The sequence below is a fragment of the Sclerotinia sclerotiorum genome, genomic scaffold (assembly GCF_000146945.2).
Source record: "Sclerotinia sclerotiorum 1980 UF-70 scaffold_19 genomic scaffold, whole genome shotgun sequence".
Taxonomy (NCBI): domain Eukaryota; kingdom Fungi; phylum Ascomycota; class Leotiomycetes; order Helotiales; family Sclerotiniaceae; genus Sclerotinia; species Sclerotinia sclerotiorum.
The window spans coordinates 49,420-64,066 of NW_001820817.1; the positions used below are offsets into that span (position 1 = coordinate 49,420).

Below are 14,647 nucleotides of genomic sequence, written 5' to 3' on the forward strand. Positions count from 1 at the left end.
AGAATGTTTTCCGAGTCACCGATCATTCACAAGATATTTTCAAGTGTATTTCGCATGCGGTATCCTAGATTCCCTCGGCGGACTGCTGTGGGTAGGTTTCAAGAGTTGTAGGGAAAATGGTGGTGGTAGTGGTTGAAAATGACCTTGTTGTTATCGAATGTGATCGATTTCGGTGACGGTGAGGTAAGTCTTCTTTTTGTGTCCAAAGTTTATTGTTTACACCCCTTCCCAGTCAACCAAAAAGCGTCCGGCGCGATGAAGAGAAGAGAACAAAAAGATGTCGACTACTTTCTACCTATGAATGTTAAAATCAAAATGATAGATCGTAATCCGAATTAGTTCCTATGTCTATTAAAGGTTGAGGAATGTGGAAGTGTTTTTTTTTCCCTTCAAGCCAGCAGCATCCGATATCAAGATTATATTCAAGCGTCCAGCTGGAAGTGGCTGGGAGAAAAAGTGGTATCAAAGTAATAGGTATCGAAGTGATGAATTTAATATAATGTAACGGATGAGATAGGTCCAAAGGGAGGGAGGGCATGTGTACCTGACTGGAGGGATTGTTTATGTTTATGTTTATGTGTGGAGCGCGGAGGTAGGCGTAGTTGGGGTATATGTAGTATCGTTATCGATTGATAGAGGTGAAGTGAGGGATGAAGCTGGTGGATGTGCTATGATTGATGAGAGCCTTAAAGTTTTGAGGCAGACACATTCGAAAGATGTTTAGATTTAGGAAAGAGGGATGAAGGTAGATAGATACCTAGACCAGTACCTAGTCTACCTAGATGCATGCAGAAGAGTGAAGATAGAGAGATGGATGAAGTGAGGGGTTGAATAAAAGAGGTAGAGTTACATTTGTTGATTGTAATCTTAGGTCGAGCCTCGAGGTAAGTGGTAGGTACCGGTAAGTGGAAACAAATGGATGAGGGACAGTGAAAATACTCCGCACAGTCACAGGTGCAGTCAGTAACATTACAGTGTGGGCATATGTGGTAGTACCATAGCAGTGGAGATACTTCATGAACCAAAATTACTTCTTGTTTGCATAGGTATACGCTGTAGTGTGATTAGCTAGGTACGAGACTTGATACCTAGACGTTCGTTGCTCCGGCAATACAAATGGGCGACAACACAGAGAGTATATTATGTATCACCCAATGAAAGGGAGGCTGGCTGTGTCATGGCGCTGGACGCACAGAGTAAATCCTAGCACTCTGTGATGAAATAACCGCCGGTCTGTGAAAATTCATCATACCAGGTAGGGGTCCGTACTAGGTATGGCCATACTAGGTAGGGCAGCAGAACCCGGACAGCAGAACCCAGTAATAAATCTTGAAGCTCAGTCTGCTTATGGCATGGGAGGGGAGGATCGGTGAAAATAAAAATCATTTCCCCGAAGCGACTTGAACCATATCTTCACGTGACTAAGTCTTATCGACAGAAGCTAAAGCCATTATTGGTCTAGTTCATCAATCCATCAGTAAATTTTATCTGCTATGTTCATAACCATTTTTTCTCCCCTCTTTTTTTCTCTTCCTTTTTTTTCTTGGGAGAAGGAAACTTCAACCCGTCGACTGTACATTTTATTCAGAAGCTATTCAGAATTTTTATATCTTCGTACTTCAAAGGTTGACTATCTCTTTGTTATACTTTTTCTCATTTCTCTGACTTCTCCTCCTGATCGCATCTCATTCCCCTCCATCTTCCCCGCATCTCTATCACATACTTCTTTTCCCAAGATGTCTCCTCAAGCAAACGGAGAGTCTAAGCCAACTGCCTCGGACTTCTTGGCCCCAACTAAGGATATTCTCGATGCCACCAAGGCTCTCGAGATCCTTAAGGAATATGAATCTCGTGATGGTCTTAGCATCAATGACTTGATCGATTCCAAGAAACATGGTGGTTTGACCTACAATGATTTCTTGGTTCTCCCAGGTTACATTGGATTTGCTGCCTCTGAAGTCGTTCTTGATTCTCCAGTTACCAAACGTATCACCCTCAAGACCCCTTTCGTTTCTTCCCCTATGGACACCGTCACCGAGCATGATATGGCCATTCACATGGCTTTACAAGGTGGTCTTGGTGTCATCCACCACAATTGCTCTGCTGATGAGCAAGCTGAGATGGTTCAGAAGGTCAAGAGATATGAAAACGGCTTCATCCTCGATCCAGTCGTACTTAGCCCACAGGCCACTGTTGCTGAAGTTAAAGCTCTCAAGGAGAAGTGGGGTTTTGGAGGATACCCAGTCACAGGTTCGTACTCCTTTCTATTTTCCCTCTTTTTGCACCTTTACATGATTATTAAAACATAATTCAAATAACTTTCGTTCATCCGTATTGACCGCAAGGTCGTGGGGAGACAATTATTCTTTATGACTTTTGGTGTTCTATATTCATCATTCACAAATTCAATTCATCAGTTTCAGCCGCTAACATGTCTGCGAAACAGAAACTGGAAAGCTGGGCTCCAAACTCGTCGGTATCGTTACAAACAGAGATATTCAATTCGAAGATGATGACAGCGCCACCGTCGCAAGTGTCATGGTTACCGACTTGGTCACTGCTTCATATGGTACTGAATTGGTTGAGGCGAACGCAATCCTTGCAAAGTCCAAGAAGGGAAAGCTTCCAATCGTTGACAAGAACGGAAACCTTGTTTCTATGATCTCCCGATCCGATTTGAACAAAAACATTCATTACCCATTGGCCTCCAAACTTCCAGATTCGAAGCAATTGATTTGCGCTGCTGCAATCGGCACAAGACCTGAAGATAAAATTCGTCTTCAAAAGTTGGTCGACGCTCAATTGGACATTGTTATCCTTGACAGCAGTCAAGGTAACAGCATGTATCAAATTGAAATGGTCAAGTATATCAAGGAGAAATACCCTGATCTTGACGTCATTGGAGGTAACGTTGTTACCCGTGAGCAAGCTGCTTCATTGATCGCCGCGGGTGTTGATGGTTTGAGAATTGGGATGGGTAGTGGAAGTGCGTGTATCACTCAAGAAGTTATGGCTGTTGGTAGACCACAAGCTGCTGCTGTTTACAATGTCGCCTCATTCGCTGCTCGCTTTGGCGTCCCATGTATGGCTGATGGTGGTATTCAAAATGTTGGTCACATTGTCAAGGGTCTTGCTCTTGGTGCTACCACTATCATGATGGGTGGTCTATTAGCCGGTACTACTGAATCTCCAGGTACTTCATTCGTCAGCCGTGAGGGTAAACTCGTTAAAGCATACCGTGGCATGGGTTCCATTGATGCTATGCAAGACAAGAAGGCTGGTTCTGGTGCCAAGGACAGCCAAAAGAGCAACGCTGGAACTGCCAGATATTTCTCCGAGGGAGATAGTGTTCTCGTCGCTCAGGGTGTATCTGGTGCCGTCGCTCACAGAGGGTATGATGTCCACTAACATAATTAAGTTCCTAATGCTAACTTCTCATAGTTCCGTCACCAAGTTTGTTCCATATCTTGCTGCGGGTTTGAAACACTCCCTCCAAGATTGCGGACAAATGAGTCTTAAAGCTCTCCACGAGGCTGTTGAGAACGGTACTACACGTTTCGAATTGAGAACCGCAAGTGCTCAACTCGAGGGTGGTGTGAACATGGAGAGTTACGAGAAGAAGCTTTACGCATGATGTTCTTAGATTATGGTTTATGAGGAGCATGAGTATGGAATCTGCTCATTTGGGTGGATATCTCAATCTATGGAGTTTACATGGCGTTTCAAGTGGGGCTAAAATATTGAGGCTAAGGGTGGAGAAAGAATAAAATACATTGCAACTGCACATTGCCAATCCATTAATTGTTTGTGATAATGAACTGCCGTCGATGCATTGCTATGATATTACCTCGCATTAGATCATTACTTCTTCGTTTGGGAAACAAATATTGCTTGGCGAAGCCTACATTAGACGATGACCCCTTGTGAATTATTCTATCCGATCCATGTGCTCTAAAGTTCAGACGTTTTAGTGGACCAATGCTCTTTAGTGTGTTGAAACCAGATTGACGACAGCACGTTCGGATGGAAAATTGTGTGTAATACAGGGTGAAAAACTATCTTCTGTGTGTATAGAGAAGTCCTGTGCAAGAACTTAATACTTGGCAATTCCCAAATTTGCAGCATTCGAACTAGTCCAGCAGCACATGATCATCGTGGGCTAATAAACCTCACACGCTAGCAGGTTCTCACATCTAGGATACATTTCAAGATTCGGAAAGTGAGCAATCTCAAAATCGCGCCGGGACATCGAGATGAAGGATTCCCGGAACAATGTTTCATTATCTATCCTTGAATTGGTTGGCTAGCTATGGCGAGACTGAGTTGAGAAAGAAGTAGGTTGATAACTTGTGGATTACTTTCGATCCATGACGTTTCTGGGCTAATTTTCTAAGGATGGGTGATGTAGATTTAGATACTTGGAGATTCGAGTTTCTCATATATCGATAGCTGGCCAGGTGCGTATGAATGGGAAATGAAAAAGAAGAGTGGTGATTTAAAGTAGCGATCTGACAATACTCATTCATTGCACAGTATACATACTGACTGTATCCTAGTGAACGACTTGGGGATTGGTCACGAAGGATTAGTACGATTTTGAAAATAAAAGATGGTTTCGTAGCGTAGCTTGTAGGCTCGCTGATGATAAATCGATTTGTACACAGCCTTCTACTTGAAATTCGAGGACCGAAAGAAGCAAGTCTGAGTTCCCTCTTGCTTAGGCTGCGATTAGGCGGTTCTGAGACTGGGCTTTAGTTCTCAGAATGTCGATTTGAGATGTTGATTATTTTCTTTGCGAAATCTGTTGGGAAAAGTTTAGTTGCGATGCCACGGGATATGATATCTCTATTAAAGTCTTATTTTATTTTGTGAATGGGGTTTTCGATTGTGGGCAGTCATTTGAAAATAAACAGTGAGCTGGACTGAGGGTGCGTTCGGATCGATTTTCTGAAATATTAGAAATATTAAGTGTAATAAAAATATCGGATCTAATATATATTTGGGTACATTTGAGTAAAGCTAATATATTTAAGGAATATTGAAAAAAGTAGCAAAGAGAGTGTGACGGAAAAGTCGTAAACGGAGTCAATTCAATCACTTAGAATCTAAAACTAAAGAACTAAGAAGATTCTAAGTAAGAAGGTCTTTATATACAGGGCTAGTGCACGTGAGCCACTAGTGGGTAACAACCGTCACGTAACAGAGAGTTTGAGATATCGAAAAAAATTTCAACAATACTAAAAAGCTATTATTAATCATTATATAAGAAAAAGTTCAAATATTTGATTAAATATATATTTGACCCAATATTTTTTACTAAGCTCAATATTATATCCAATAAAATTGATTATTCAGCTTAATATATATCTTCTAAAATATTATATTCGGTTCCACCATATTAGGCCTAATATATTGGTCCAAATGTGGTCAAATGTGAAAAAAAAAAAATCGATCCGAACGCGCCCTAATTGGTTCGTACATCTCTCCATCTCAAACTAAAGCGAGCTGAGAAGGTGAATAACATCCTGGTAGCTGTGATGTGATATTCACTGTCTACTATTTGAGCTTTTCCCATAAGAACTTTGCATTTGAGAAGTATGATGTGGAAGCTACTAAGGCCGTGAAATTCGAGATTTGGGATGGATGGAAAGTATAATTAAGATGGGGATGGCTGATGTTACAACGCACTTACATTGCCCGCATCCAGTAATATTATTTATGTTTCCGCATGCTCTAACATCTTGTTCGATTCCCGGGGTCCTTAAAGATGGAATTAAAATGAGTAGAAGTCCAAGTCCCATCTTTCTAACGGGAAAAGTCATTCTCTTCACGTGGAACTGCGCCTGTTTCTATTCTCGTTGGGAATAGCATCATTACCAACCACATCAGTAATTGCGACCTCACTCTTTCTAGTCTGGTTTTAGTCTAGAACAACGACCAAGGGGCAGTTGCATGCTTGATACTCAATAATCGCGTCCGCCCAAAGCTCAGAAAAATCGCCATTTTCAGTTGAGGAAAGGGCAACAAATCTACCATCAGCTGTAACGATACGAGCAAAAATTACCTGATCTTCAACCAGCCCGTACACAGAAGTCATAGACCCATGTCATCTACCTTGAATGTATCCTTCAAGGACTCCGACATACTTGCCTTCACCACCGACAACAACCAGTCCCTCTTCACTAGTCGCCTTCATGATATCTGTACCACCACACCAGTTTCAGAGGTAGAAGTAGGTCCAGTATAAGGAAAGTCCGTATTGGTAAATTCGGCATCCTCATAATGATATCCTGCAATAAATGGACGAAATACGCAATGCACCTGCTCCACCAGATTTAGTAAAGAACTCATGTCCCGTGTTCTGGACAACGAATCTAATCCAAGTATCTCCTGCAAAATTGACGACGACTTGTGTTTGTGCGACAATATGTGGTATTGACTGCGTAAGCTGGATAAATGCCAAGTATACAAGTTGCTATTGGGTTGGTGGTAGGCATACATGTTAGACCTTAGGGACATCATGGAAGTAAAGTCCGCTTCGTGCATGGTAGAGTTAGTCCAGTTGTCTGTAACGAAGGCACAAATATGTGCGTTACTAGCATAGTTAGCATTACATCAATTAAACGATTGACTCCCTCAATGATAGGCATTTCAACCTAAGAAGCTATCCATTGTTAAGTGGAGACTCGAACATTGAACAGTGACGTCCCCTGGCCAGCAACTTGAGGCTTCCATATTTCTGAACAATTTGGAATTGTGGTAAAGTCACATAGTTCTAGTTACTGTAAGAGCTCGATGCGCTAGGAAGTAGATCATTCAGCATTTTCCAAATATCATCCACAGGCCAAGATGAGTTTATTTGCGGATCGTAAGGCGGCGATGGTTGGTGCGTCTGCAGAGAAGCATTCCAAATGTAACAGCGCTTGCATTGAGAATTGAGTTGTGCAAGATTTGAAATTTTGCAATTGATCGGTCCACTAGGTGTCATTATGGATGCAGCCGCTGTGATTAGGCTCAAAGGAGCTACCGATGAGGTCGCTGCGGAAGTTGCTGCTGAAGAAGCACCATTATTTGTATCTAGGCACTTGTACCAGCAAAGAGCAGAGCATTTAGAGAAGAAAAAAAGGTTTAGTAAAGAAGACAAGACTAAATCTGAACCTCAACTCCTCTAATAATCAGATATGACAATCGAGGATGGAGGTGTCTTGAATGAAGACTACGAATTAAGCGATGAAGCAAAAGAAAAGACCTCCGATTTCTCGGTATCCACTTATCATTTTGATAGTAAGGACTAAATTCGATATAGAGTTTAGATAGTATAACAATGCATATGTGGGTTATCACCATATGTGTGATATGTGTGGAGTAATAGTCGTTCCATCGCTGGTAATGGTAAAGACTAAGTCGAGATAGGACGCATCATAGTCTGGAAAGAAACGTTGAAAATAATCAATGGATTTCAGAAAAGTAAAGAATTCTTGCGAATACATTGCAGTCATAGATGAGAGACAATGTTTGCTCGTCGATGATGCTTACATTAATGGAGGAAGCGGGGAGGGAGCGATCAACGAACATGGATATGCGGAGCTAGAGGTATTTATTCGGTATGATAGCCGTGAACACCTTAAAGTTCGTAGAGTCGAAACCTGGAGACGGATATATGTCCGCTCATGTTGGGAATATTTCTTCCCAATATTTCTTCCCATCGATATCGTAGAAGAGGATAGTCATAAGCCTACTATTTGGTCTCGATTGTTTGTTGTTTCATTTCGATCCTAAAAAAGGAGTGTACGTGAAAGACGTAAAAATAATAAAGAGGGCGCTGAAAGATGGAGCTGAAAAGAGCCAACAGGTATGTATTTGGACCCAGGATATCGAGTAGATGCTTCAAAAATAAGCATATAAGCAATTGACTTGGCTCCCAATCCTGTAGAGGGGATTGAAGTATCATCAAATGCTTCAAATACGACGCCATTCCGTTCATCTATTCTTCTTTGGATATCTTTGGATACTCACCTAGCTTGATCAGTCAATTTGATGTAACAATCATTTAGAATTTTAGACTTGCTTTGTCTCTTTAGAGTCAGGGGCGCTGGCCGGTTAATGATCTGATCGTTATTGAATTGCGATTTGTTGAAATCTTTTCCGGATTCCCTCCTAGCACGCGCAAAACTGCTGCTACTCCGTAATAACCTTTTCTGCGTACGAAGTAGGAGCACTACACAATACCCTGAGCTCTTCTAAGATGTCAATTTTAGCTTATCTCCCATTCTGATTTCGCGCCAAGCAGCGGACCCAATCCCTCGAAAACAATTCAGGGGGACCGGACCACGGCACTGTGGATGTAAGTCTTACTAGTCTTGGGCTTCCTGGCTGGCCAAGTTCAACGCTCTCTGCATGGTTCACGAATTTTAGTTCATCAGCTCGAACCTACTATCCCAAAACCCGGCTGGTGGAGGTTCTTAGTTTGGTGACTTTGTCTTCAAGGTGGATTTTATTGCCCCAATTGCGGCATCAACAGTCACTAGCTTTTGACGAATGTTCTTAGATGCATTCAGATGTCTGGACTCTGGAGACGGCTATACACCGCCATAGTCCCGGTTCACCAGCCAACTGAACGGCTAAGCCCAATTAAAAGATATTCTGTCAGACTTCCTCTTTTCAAGGACATTCCTATGTTTAACTGCCCTGTAGAGGCGTACATAGGCTTACGGGCTTCAGATTTCAGCAGCAGTAACGTGGCATTCACGGACCGTTCAGTTGGGGCTTGGAACTTTCTATTGATATCGGAACAAAGAAAAAAAGGGGAAAAAAGGGAGAATGCGGCGAAAAGAGCGAAAGAAAAAGTAAACGCAATCAGCTTCTGTATGAGTCTATGAGATCGTTTTGGACCAGCTACAGAACCGCTAAACAGAATTTCGTCTGGGCTGTAGGATTAGCACGGGAATAATAAGACTTACTAATCCATTGGTCAGCGCCTCCAAGGCAGATCCTATCCCTCAACTAATTGTTCTTGATCTCCAATTATGCCTGTCACCAAACTAACCATTCCGCCCAAGTTGGGCCATCTCCTTCTCTCAATTATCCCCGTCATCTTTGGTTGATGCATATGCAAACTCAATTGCCTTATCTCACGAACTACAAATCATCTGGTTAAGAGCCTCGGATTCAAACCCTAGGTACATACATGGTTATGTCAATTATGCATGAGAGTTACTACTTTGTACTGACTCAGGCAAAAGAATTGTTGTTATGTACCTTTTCAGTTGAATTCTGCCTAATTTACTCTCTCTAATTGACAAGCTTTTTGGTGGAATCGCCGCTCTCCTCCTGTGGAGCTTGTGTCAGACGTCAAGGGGTTTGAACTGCATATCCCACTTCCCCGACACACACCCCTGATAGCATCGACCGTCTCAGACACATCCTCTAGGAACTAGAAAGTAAGAACATCAGTGTTGTTTGATGCCTAAAAACGAAGGATATTGTTTTGAAGAAACCCGGATGGGTTAAGATGAACTAGTTGCGAAGGAGCGAATATGTGAGCTACATTCAGACAACCGTACACAACATCAATCATCGCCTCTACTTCTCAAACACATTGAAAGCTTGATGAACACCTAAGCCTGGTAAAGTGCCTTTTTGAAAGGTGTCACCGTCGTCTCTGAAAATGGTCAAGCAATTGAACACCGCGTGTTTGATTATTATCATCACTTTTGAAGTTATCGGCTCGATATTCTGCTTTGGGCGCCTAGCATCGAGGATAGTATCTAAACCACGATGGAAGGGACTGATTATGTGGAGTGAGTCGTCTGAAATTCTATCAGCTTCCTTGATTGCTAAAACATTGTAGGTGATATCTTTATGATTATTGCTTGGGTAAGCTATGTGAAAGGTCAGGCTTGTTTCCCGGGATGAATGCTGAGGCGGATGCAGACCTTTTCAGTTGTGGAAACTGTTGCTATATACGGACGTGAGTGCCTCTTTTCAAAGAGTTTCGATTGTTTAAGAAATTTCTATATTTGCCATTTTTTTCTACATAGACGAAAACTTCGTTCCATAGACATGTTTTCCATGAAGTTGTGGAAGAGCACAGTCAGCTCTATCTACTCCACGGGCCAGTTCAAAGCTAGGCTAACATAAGTACCAGTTACATCGTACGCAAAATTTGGCTACAAAACATCAGATCTGGTCCAATTTACGATTGATATGCCGACTAAAATGAAATGGGCAATGTTCGATTCCCTTTGCTATAATCCGATCCTCGGCTTCGTCAAGGCCTCCATGATTCTCCTCTACCTTCGCCTTGGGGGGTTGAGGCATTCAGTTCGATACGCCTCATATGCGCTCTTATTCATCAATTTTGCCCTCATGATCGCTATCTTTTTTGTCGATATGTTTCAATGTGTACCTTTTTCGTATAACTTCTACTCGATGGAGATGGATTTGGCGGCTCAGATCAAAGAAAATGCGACAGACCCGGGGATTGGGCCTTATGGGCCTGTAACATCCGGATTCAAAGATGGGAAATATGTGACTGGTGGGAGCTGCATCAATAGTATCAATTTCACCATGATTACTGCCGGTCTTACTATTTTTACGGACTTTTTAGTTCTATGCATACCAATCTACATGGTAAAGGATATGAAAGTTAGTCCACCAAAAAAGATTGCTGCAATTTTCATTTTATGCATGGGCTTGGGGTATGTAATCATCGTGCCTTTTGTGTTTCTTTATGAGCACCAACTAATATTTGCTTTGTTAGAGTCACTGCTGTCGGTATCTGTCGTCTTCAATTCACTTATCGTGCATTTCACCCCAATGTTTCTGACCCAGGATTGAACGTTAACAGCGCAGTATCTCAAATTGAGACGGGCCTTGCATTAGTTATTGGATGCGTCCCAGATCTTCTGCCTCTCATCCATCTACTCATCCCCAGTTTCTTGAATTTTGCGACTAAAAAATCGACCCACGCAGCTCAATATCCTTACCTTCGAACCTTGGGTTCCAGCCAGATATTGCGAGGCCAAAATGCGAAAGACGGTAACAAATCCTACGAAGGACATGGACTAGACAACCTGAAGTTACGTCCCGACAACGGGCTGGTGCAATGCGAAATACAAGTTACAGGCGCCGCGAGTACCGACAGCTTGACCAGTAGTCAAATAGGAATATTTGACAAAAACATAGATGACAATTTGGAGTCGATGACAATTATCAAGACGATTCATTTTTCTGTTGAGGAATCAGACCTAAATGATCCAAATCCAAAGAAGACTTGGAGTAATTTTTGAGTTGATCAAGGCCATAACTTTGGGACATCTTTATTTTGGTCAATTATAGGTGGCGTCGAAAGTAATTCAACCTACATGATTAAAGGGCATGATGTTCTAATGGTTGTTGCAACATATACAGTGGGTAATCTCGCCTCAAAGAGCATACGGGTTTTATCAGTCTGGGGTATGCATATTGAGCCGTGACAACATCTATTTACTTCTCGTGTTACCTCAAAGTCCTGTACAACCAACTTCAAACACCATTCGGAAAGAAAAATCCCACCAATAAGGTTAATGGTTCGCAACATTACCCCAAGTTTTCTACTGTCAGATGCGGGGAGCTACATACAACTGCATGTGATGCTAGCTTGGCATGCATAAGAGGGTGAACGACCAGATATTTACAACGCTGACAACTTAGAAGTTCCCCTGATGTGATCGATTCTGCGCCTGCTAGAGGAATATTTCAAACGCAGCATGGAGCAACAAATTCCGTTTGTCAATGATCTTACCCCGCATTCAATATTTGGACAACTTCTCAAGCCCTGGACAAGCAAAAGATACCCCGGGGTGGAATATCTCTCAAAAGGTTATAAAATGCATCTGCCCTAGGTTATAGAAAAATGTGTCTGCGAAATTCATTCCTAGGGACTCGTTAGTCTTCCCATTCTCGCTTCCAAAGGTGGCATCATGTTGTTGGGATTCATCGTCGTAATATCTGCATTGGTTGGCCTATCTCATGCCGGCAATGGCAACGGTCAAGGACAAACCAAAACCTGCACAATCCCGTCAAAATACAAATCCTCAAACGGAACAGCCGACGACTCACCAGCTGTCGCTGCCGCATTTGCAAAATGCTCATCAGACTCGATTATTGAATTCAAGAAAGGGGTCGACTACAACATATTCAACCCGATCTCCGCGAAGAACTTGTCAAATGTGGTCATTCGTCAGCAAGGCAACCTTCACCTCCCTCAGAATATCACCTATATCCAAGACCTGGTAGAAGCTTCCAATGCACTTACATATAGTACTGCTCTATACTGGTTCGCATTTGCGGGTCCTAAGATTCAGTATGAGGGGTCAAAAGATGTTACCACAGGTTGGATAAATTCATATGGCCAAGCATGGTGGGACGCTAACCCTCTGAATGGAACTGGACTGGCCAATCGACCACATCTTTTTCAACTGAATACCACAAATGGCGGTATGAACTATTTCAAATCTCGCAAACCGATAGCATGGAATGTGCAGCTCCTAGGAAACAATATCCGTGTCAAAAACAGCATCGTTGACTCGTATTCTGAATCTGGCGGTTTCCCATTCAACACTGATGGATTTGGTGTTACAGCTACAAATGTTCACATTTCCGACTCAATTATCTATAATGGAGATGATGCATGTGCGGTGCAGTCTGGATCTCATAACGTTGTCTTCGAAAGAGCAACGATTGGGTATCAATCCCATGGTTTATCCATAGGATCTCTTGGACAAAATCAAGCTTCGTTTGCCAATGTATCGAACATTCATTTCCGTGATGTGACAGTCATCGATGCTGTCTATGCTGCTCGATTTAAGAGTTGGGCTGGAGGTCAAGGGATCGCAAAGAACATTACGTGGGAGGATATTCGCGTATATAATGTTTCATTTCCGATTTTCGTCACCCAAACGTACTACAACCAAGGAAATAACGCGACTCAGCTTGAGCCTGGGCAGATAAGTGGGCGCCCTAATAACGCAAGTGTGAATATGGAGGATTTCACTTGGAAGAACTTTAGAGGAACAGTGAATACCTTTCAGCCAGGTGATGGATCTTGTGTTACGGATCCGTGCTGGTATGATGTTGGACTGCCCAATTTGCAAAGGACGGGAACTATCATCATTGAATGTAACACGCAGAGTTCTTGTAAGAACTTCAATTTGGTCGATATAGAGATGTTTCCCCAGGATTATGGAAATCCGACAGTGGTCTGTATCAACGCTACCAGCGCGTTGAATCCGAGATTGGGGATCAACTGTGTGAATGGAACATTTGCTCCTTTGAGTTAAGGCAGGATAATTGTAATAATATGCCAGACCTAGACCTCTTTTATTGATTAATTCCTTCCATCTTCCCGTGACTCCGAATGTGAACTTCCTTAGCTTTGCGCGATCTTAGCTTGCCACGGTGATTTTTTGTCTCGTAAACATGCAGCTTTCAATGTGAAATCTATAAGATGCCGCACCCATTTAGGCCCGTGGTCATTTTCAGATAACACTTATGACCCATCGAACATCTTGATCTGTTTACTTGATATTTCCAATATCGGTTATTGTGATTCAGACATTCGTGTTCGTATGGTATATCGTGAAAACAGGCTTGGAAATATACTTCATCGTAGTTTCCTGATGGCTACACACAGAGGTAGGTATATCTAAAACCAGACTTTGGTTGCGTCAAGGACAAAAACTGGTGGGGTTGCCAAGATGTTTCAGAGAAAGTTGATCAAAAGGGACGAAATTAAAGTTGTTCTCAAGGGGTTGCGGGGGCTTCGGCTCACTGCAAATTTTTACCCCTTCATTTTCAGAAGAAAAAAAAGACAGAGATAAAAATACTTTCGAGTTAAACGATGAGGAATTACAGTGAGAATACCCCTCTTATATAAAGGAAATTTTGTTGTCTATGAGGAAACAAGTACACTTTGATGGACTTAGGAGTATACGAAAAACATTTACCAATTAATAAAAATCTTACATCATGACAACAAGCAAGCCATGCATGCTGTCACTACTCATCGCCAAGGACAACTTTGAGGCGCAAGCTTTTGCCCATTCATGCAATCAGGAAACAGCAGTTGCCGGCGCGTTAAATAGATTCCACATTTCCACAGTGGGCTTAACTTGAAGATGGATTCAAGGGAAAGAGAAAACCATTTGATGTATATATTTTTAGCTTTAAGCGCCCCGTCGTAGGTTAACTGTACCTTGCAAGGACTTGGGCGCATAGAACTTCATGCTTATTCTCCTCGTCAAGGGGAATCGAAAAAACGTCAATTTGATCGATACATCTTCAGCAGTTTAGGAGATTCGTGAAATGACGAATTCAATTATGAGCCATGCTAATGCGGGACTACGATTGAATCTATTGGGGAAGCAGACAACCAACCAGAACAAAAAAATACGCATCCCCACGATGTAGGTTAGAGATTAATAAATTAGTTGACATAACAGCATCATATCAAACCACATTACCAAATGGTAGGATTTTCAGAATCTGTCCAGCGCGGTTGCTTTTTCCAAGTATTTGATCATAAAGTGGAGTGGAATCTACGATATAGTTTATCTCACACATCCCCTCATGGAAGATGGTCAAATCAAGATCGAAAAATGAAACG

At 42.2% G+C, this 14,647-nt stretch overlaps 5 protein-coding genes across 5 annotated transcripts; all 5 read left to right on the plus strand.

Annotated features, from left to right (window-relative positions):
• Positions 1-1,736: 1,736 nt before the first annotated feature.
• On the plus strand, positions 1,737-3,634 carry SS1G_12054 (conserved hypothetical protein; the record flags this gene model as incomplete). Its single annotated transcript, XM_001586975.1, has 3 exons — positions 1,737-2,250; positions 2,447-3,392; positions 3,442-3,634. The coding sequence occupies 3 exons, from the start codon at positions 1,737-1,739 to the stop codon at positions 3,632-3,634; spliced, it is 1,653 nt and encodes a 550-aa protein (XP_001587025.1).
• Positions 3,635-6,849: 3,215 nt separating this feature from the next.
• On the plus strand, positions 6,850-7,295 carry SS1G_12055 (predicted protein; the record flags this gene model as incomplete). The annotated part of the gene is made up of 3 exons (XM_001586976.1): positions 6,850-6,886; positions 6,982-7,131; positions 7,180-7,295. 3 exons carry the CDS (start codon positions 6,850-6,852, stop codon positions 7,293-7,295), a joined length of 303 nt encoding a protein of 100 aa, XP_001587026.1.
• Positions 7,296-9,667: 2,372 nt separating this feature from the next.
• On the plus strand, positions 9,668-11,711 carry SS1G_12056 (hypothetical protein; the record flags this gene model as incomplete). Its single annotated transcript, XM_001586977.1, has 7 exons — positions 9,668-9,692; positions 9,851-9,876; positions 9,934-9,970; positions 10,148-10,700; positions 10,763-11,280; positions 11,413-11,457; positions 11,695-11,711. The coding sequence occupies 7 exons, from the start codon at positions 9,668-9,670 to the stop codon at positions 11,709-11,711; spliced, it is 1,221 nt and encodes a 406-aa protein (XP_001587027.1).
• A 252-nt stretch (positions 11,712-11,963) lies between these two features.
• Positions 11,964-13,322, plus strand: SS1G_12057 (hypothetical protein; the record flags this gene model as incomplete). Its single annotated transcript, XM_001586978.1, has 1 exon — positions 11,964-13,322. The coding sequence occupies one exon, from the start codon at positions 11,964-11,966 to the stop codon at positions 13,320-13,322; it is 1,359 nt and encodes a 452-aa protein (XP_001587028.1).
• Positions 13,323-14,010: 688 nt separating this feature from the next.
• On the plus strand, positions 14,011-14,345 carry SS1G_12058 (predicted protein; the record flags this gene model as incomplete). Its single annotated transcript, XM_001586979.1, has 2 exons — positions 14,011-14,142; positions 14,226-14,345. The coding sequence occupies 2 exons, from the start codon at positions 14,011-14,013 to the stop codon at positions 14,343-14,345; spliced, it is 252 nt and encodes an 83-aa protein (XP_001587029.1).
• Between the last annotated feature and the right edge of the window lie 302 nt (positions 14,346-14,647).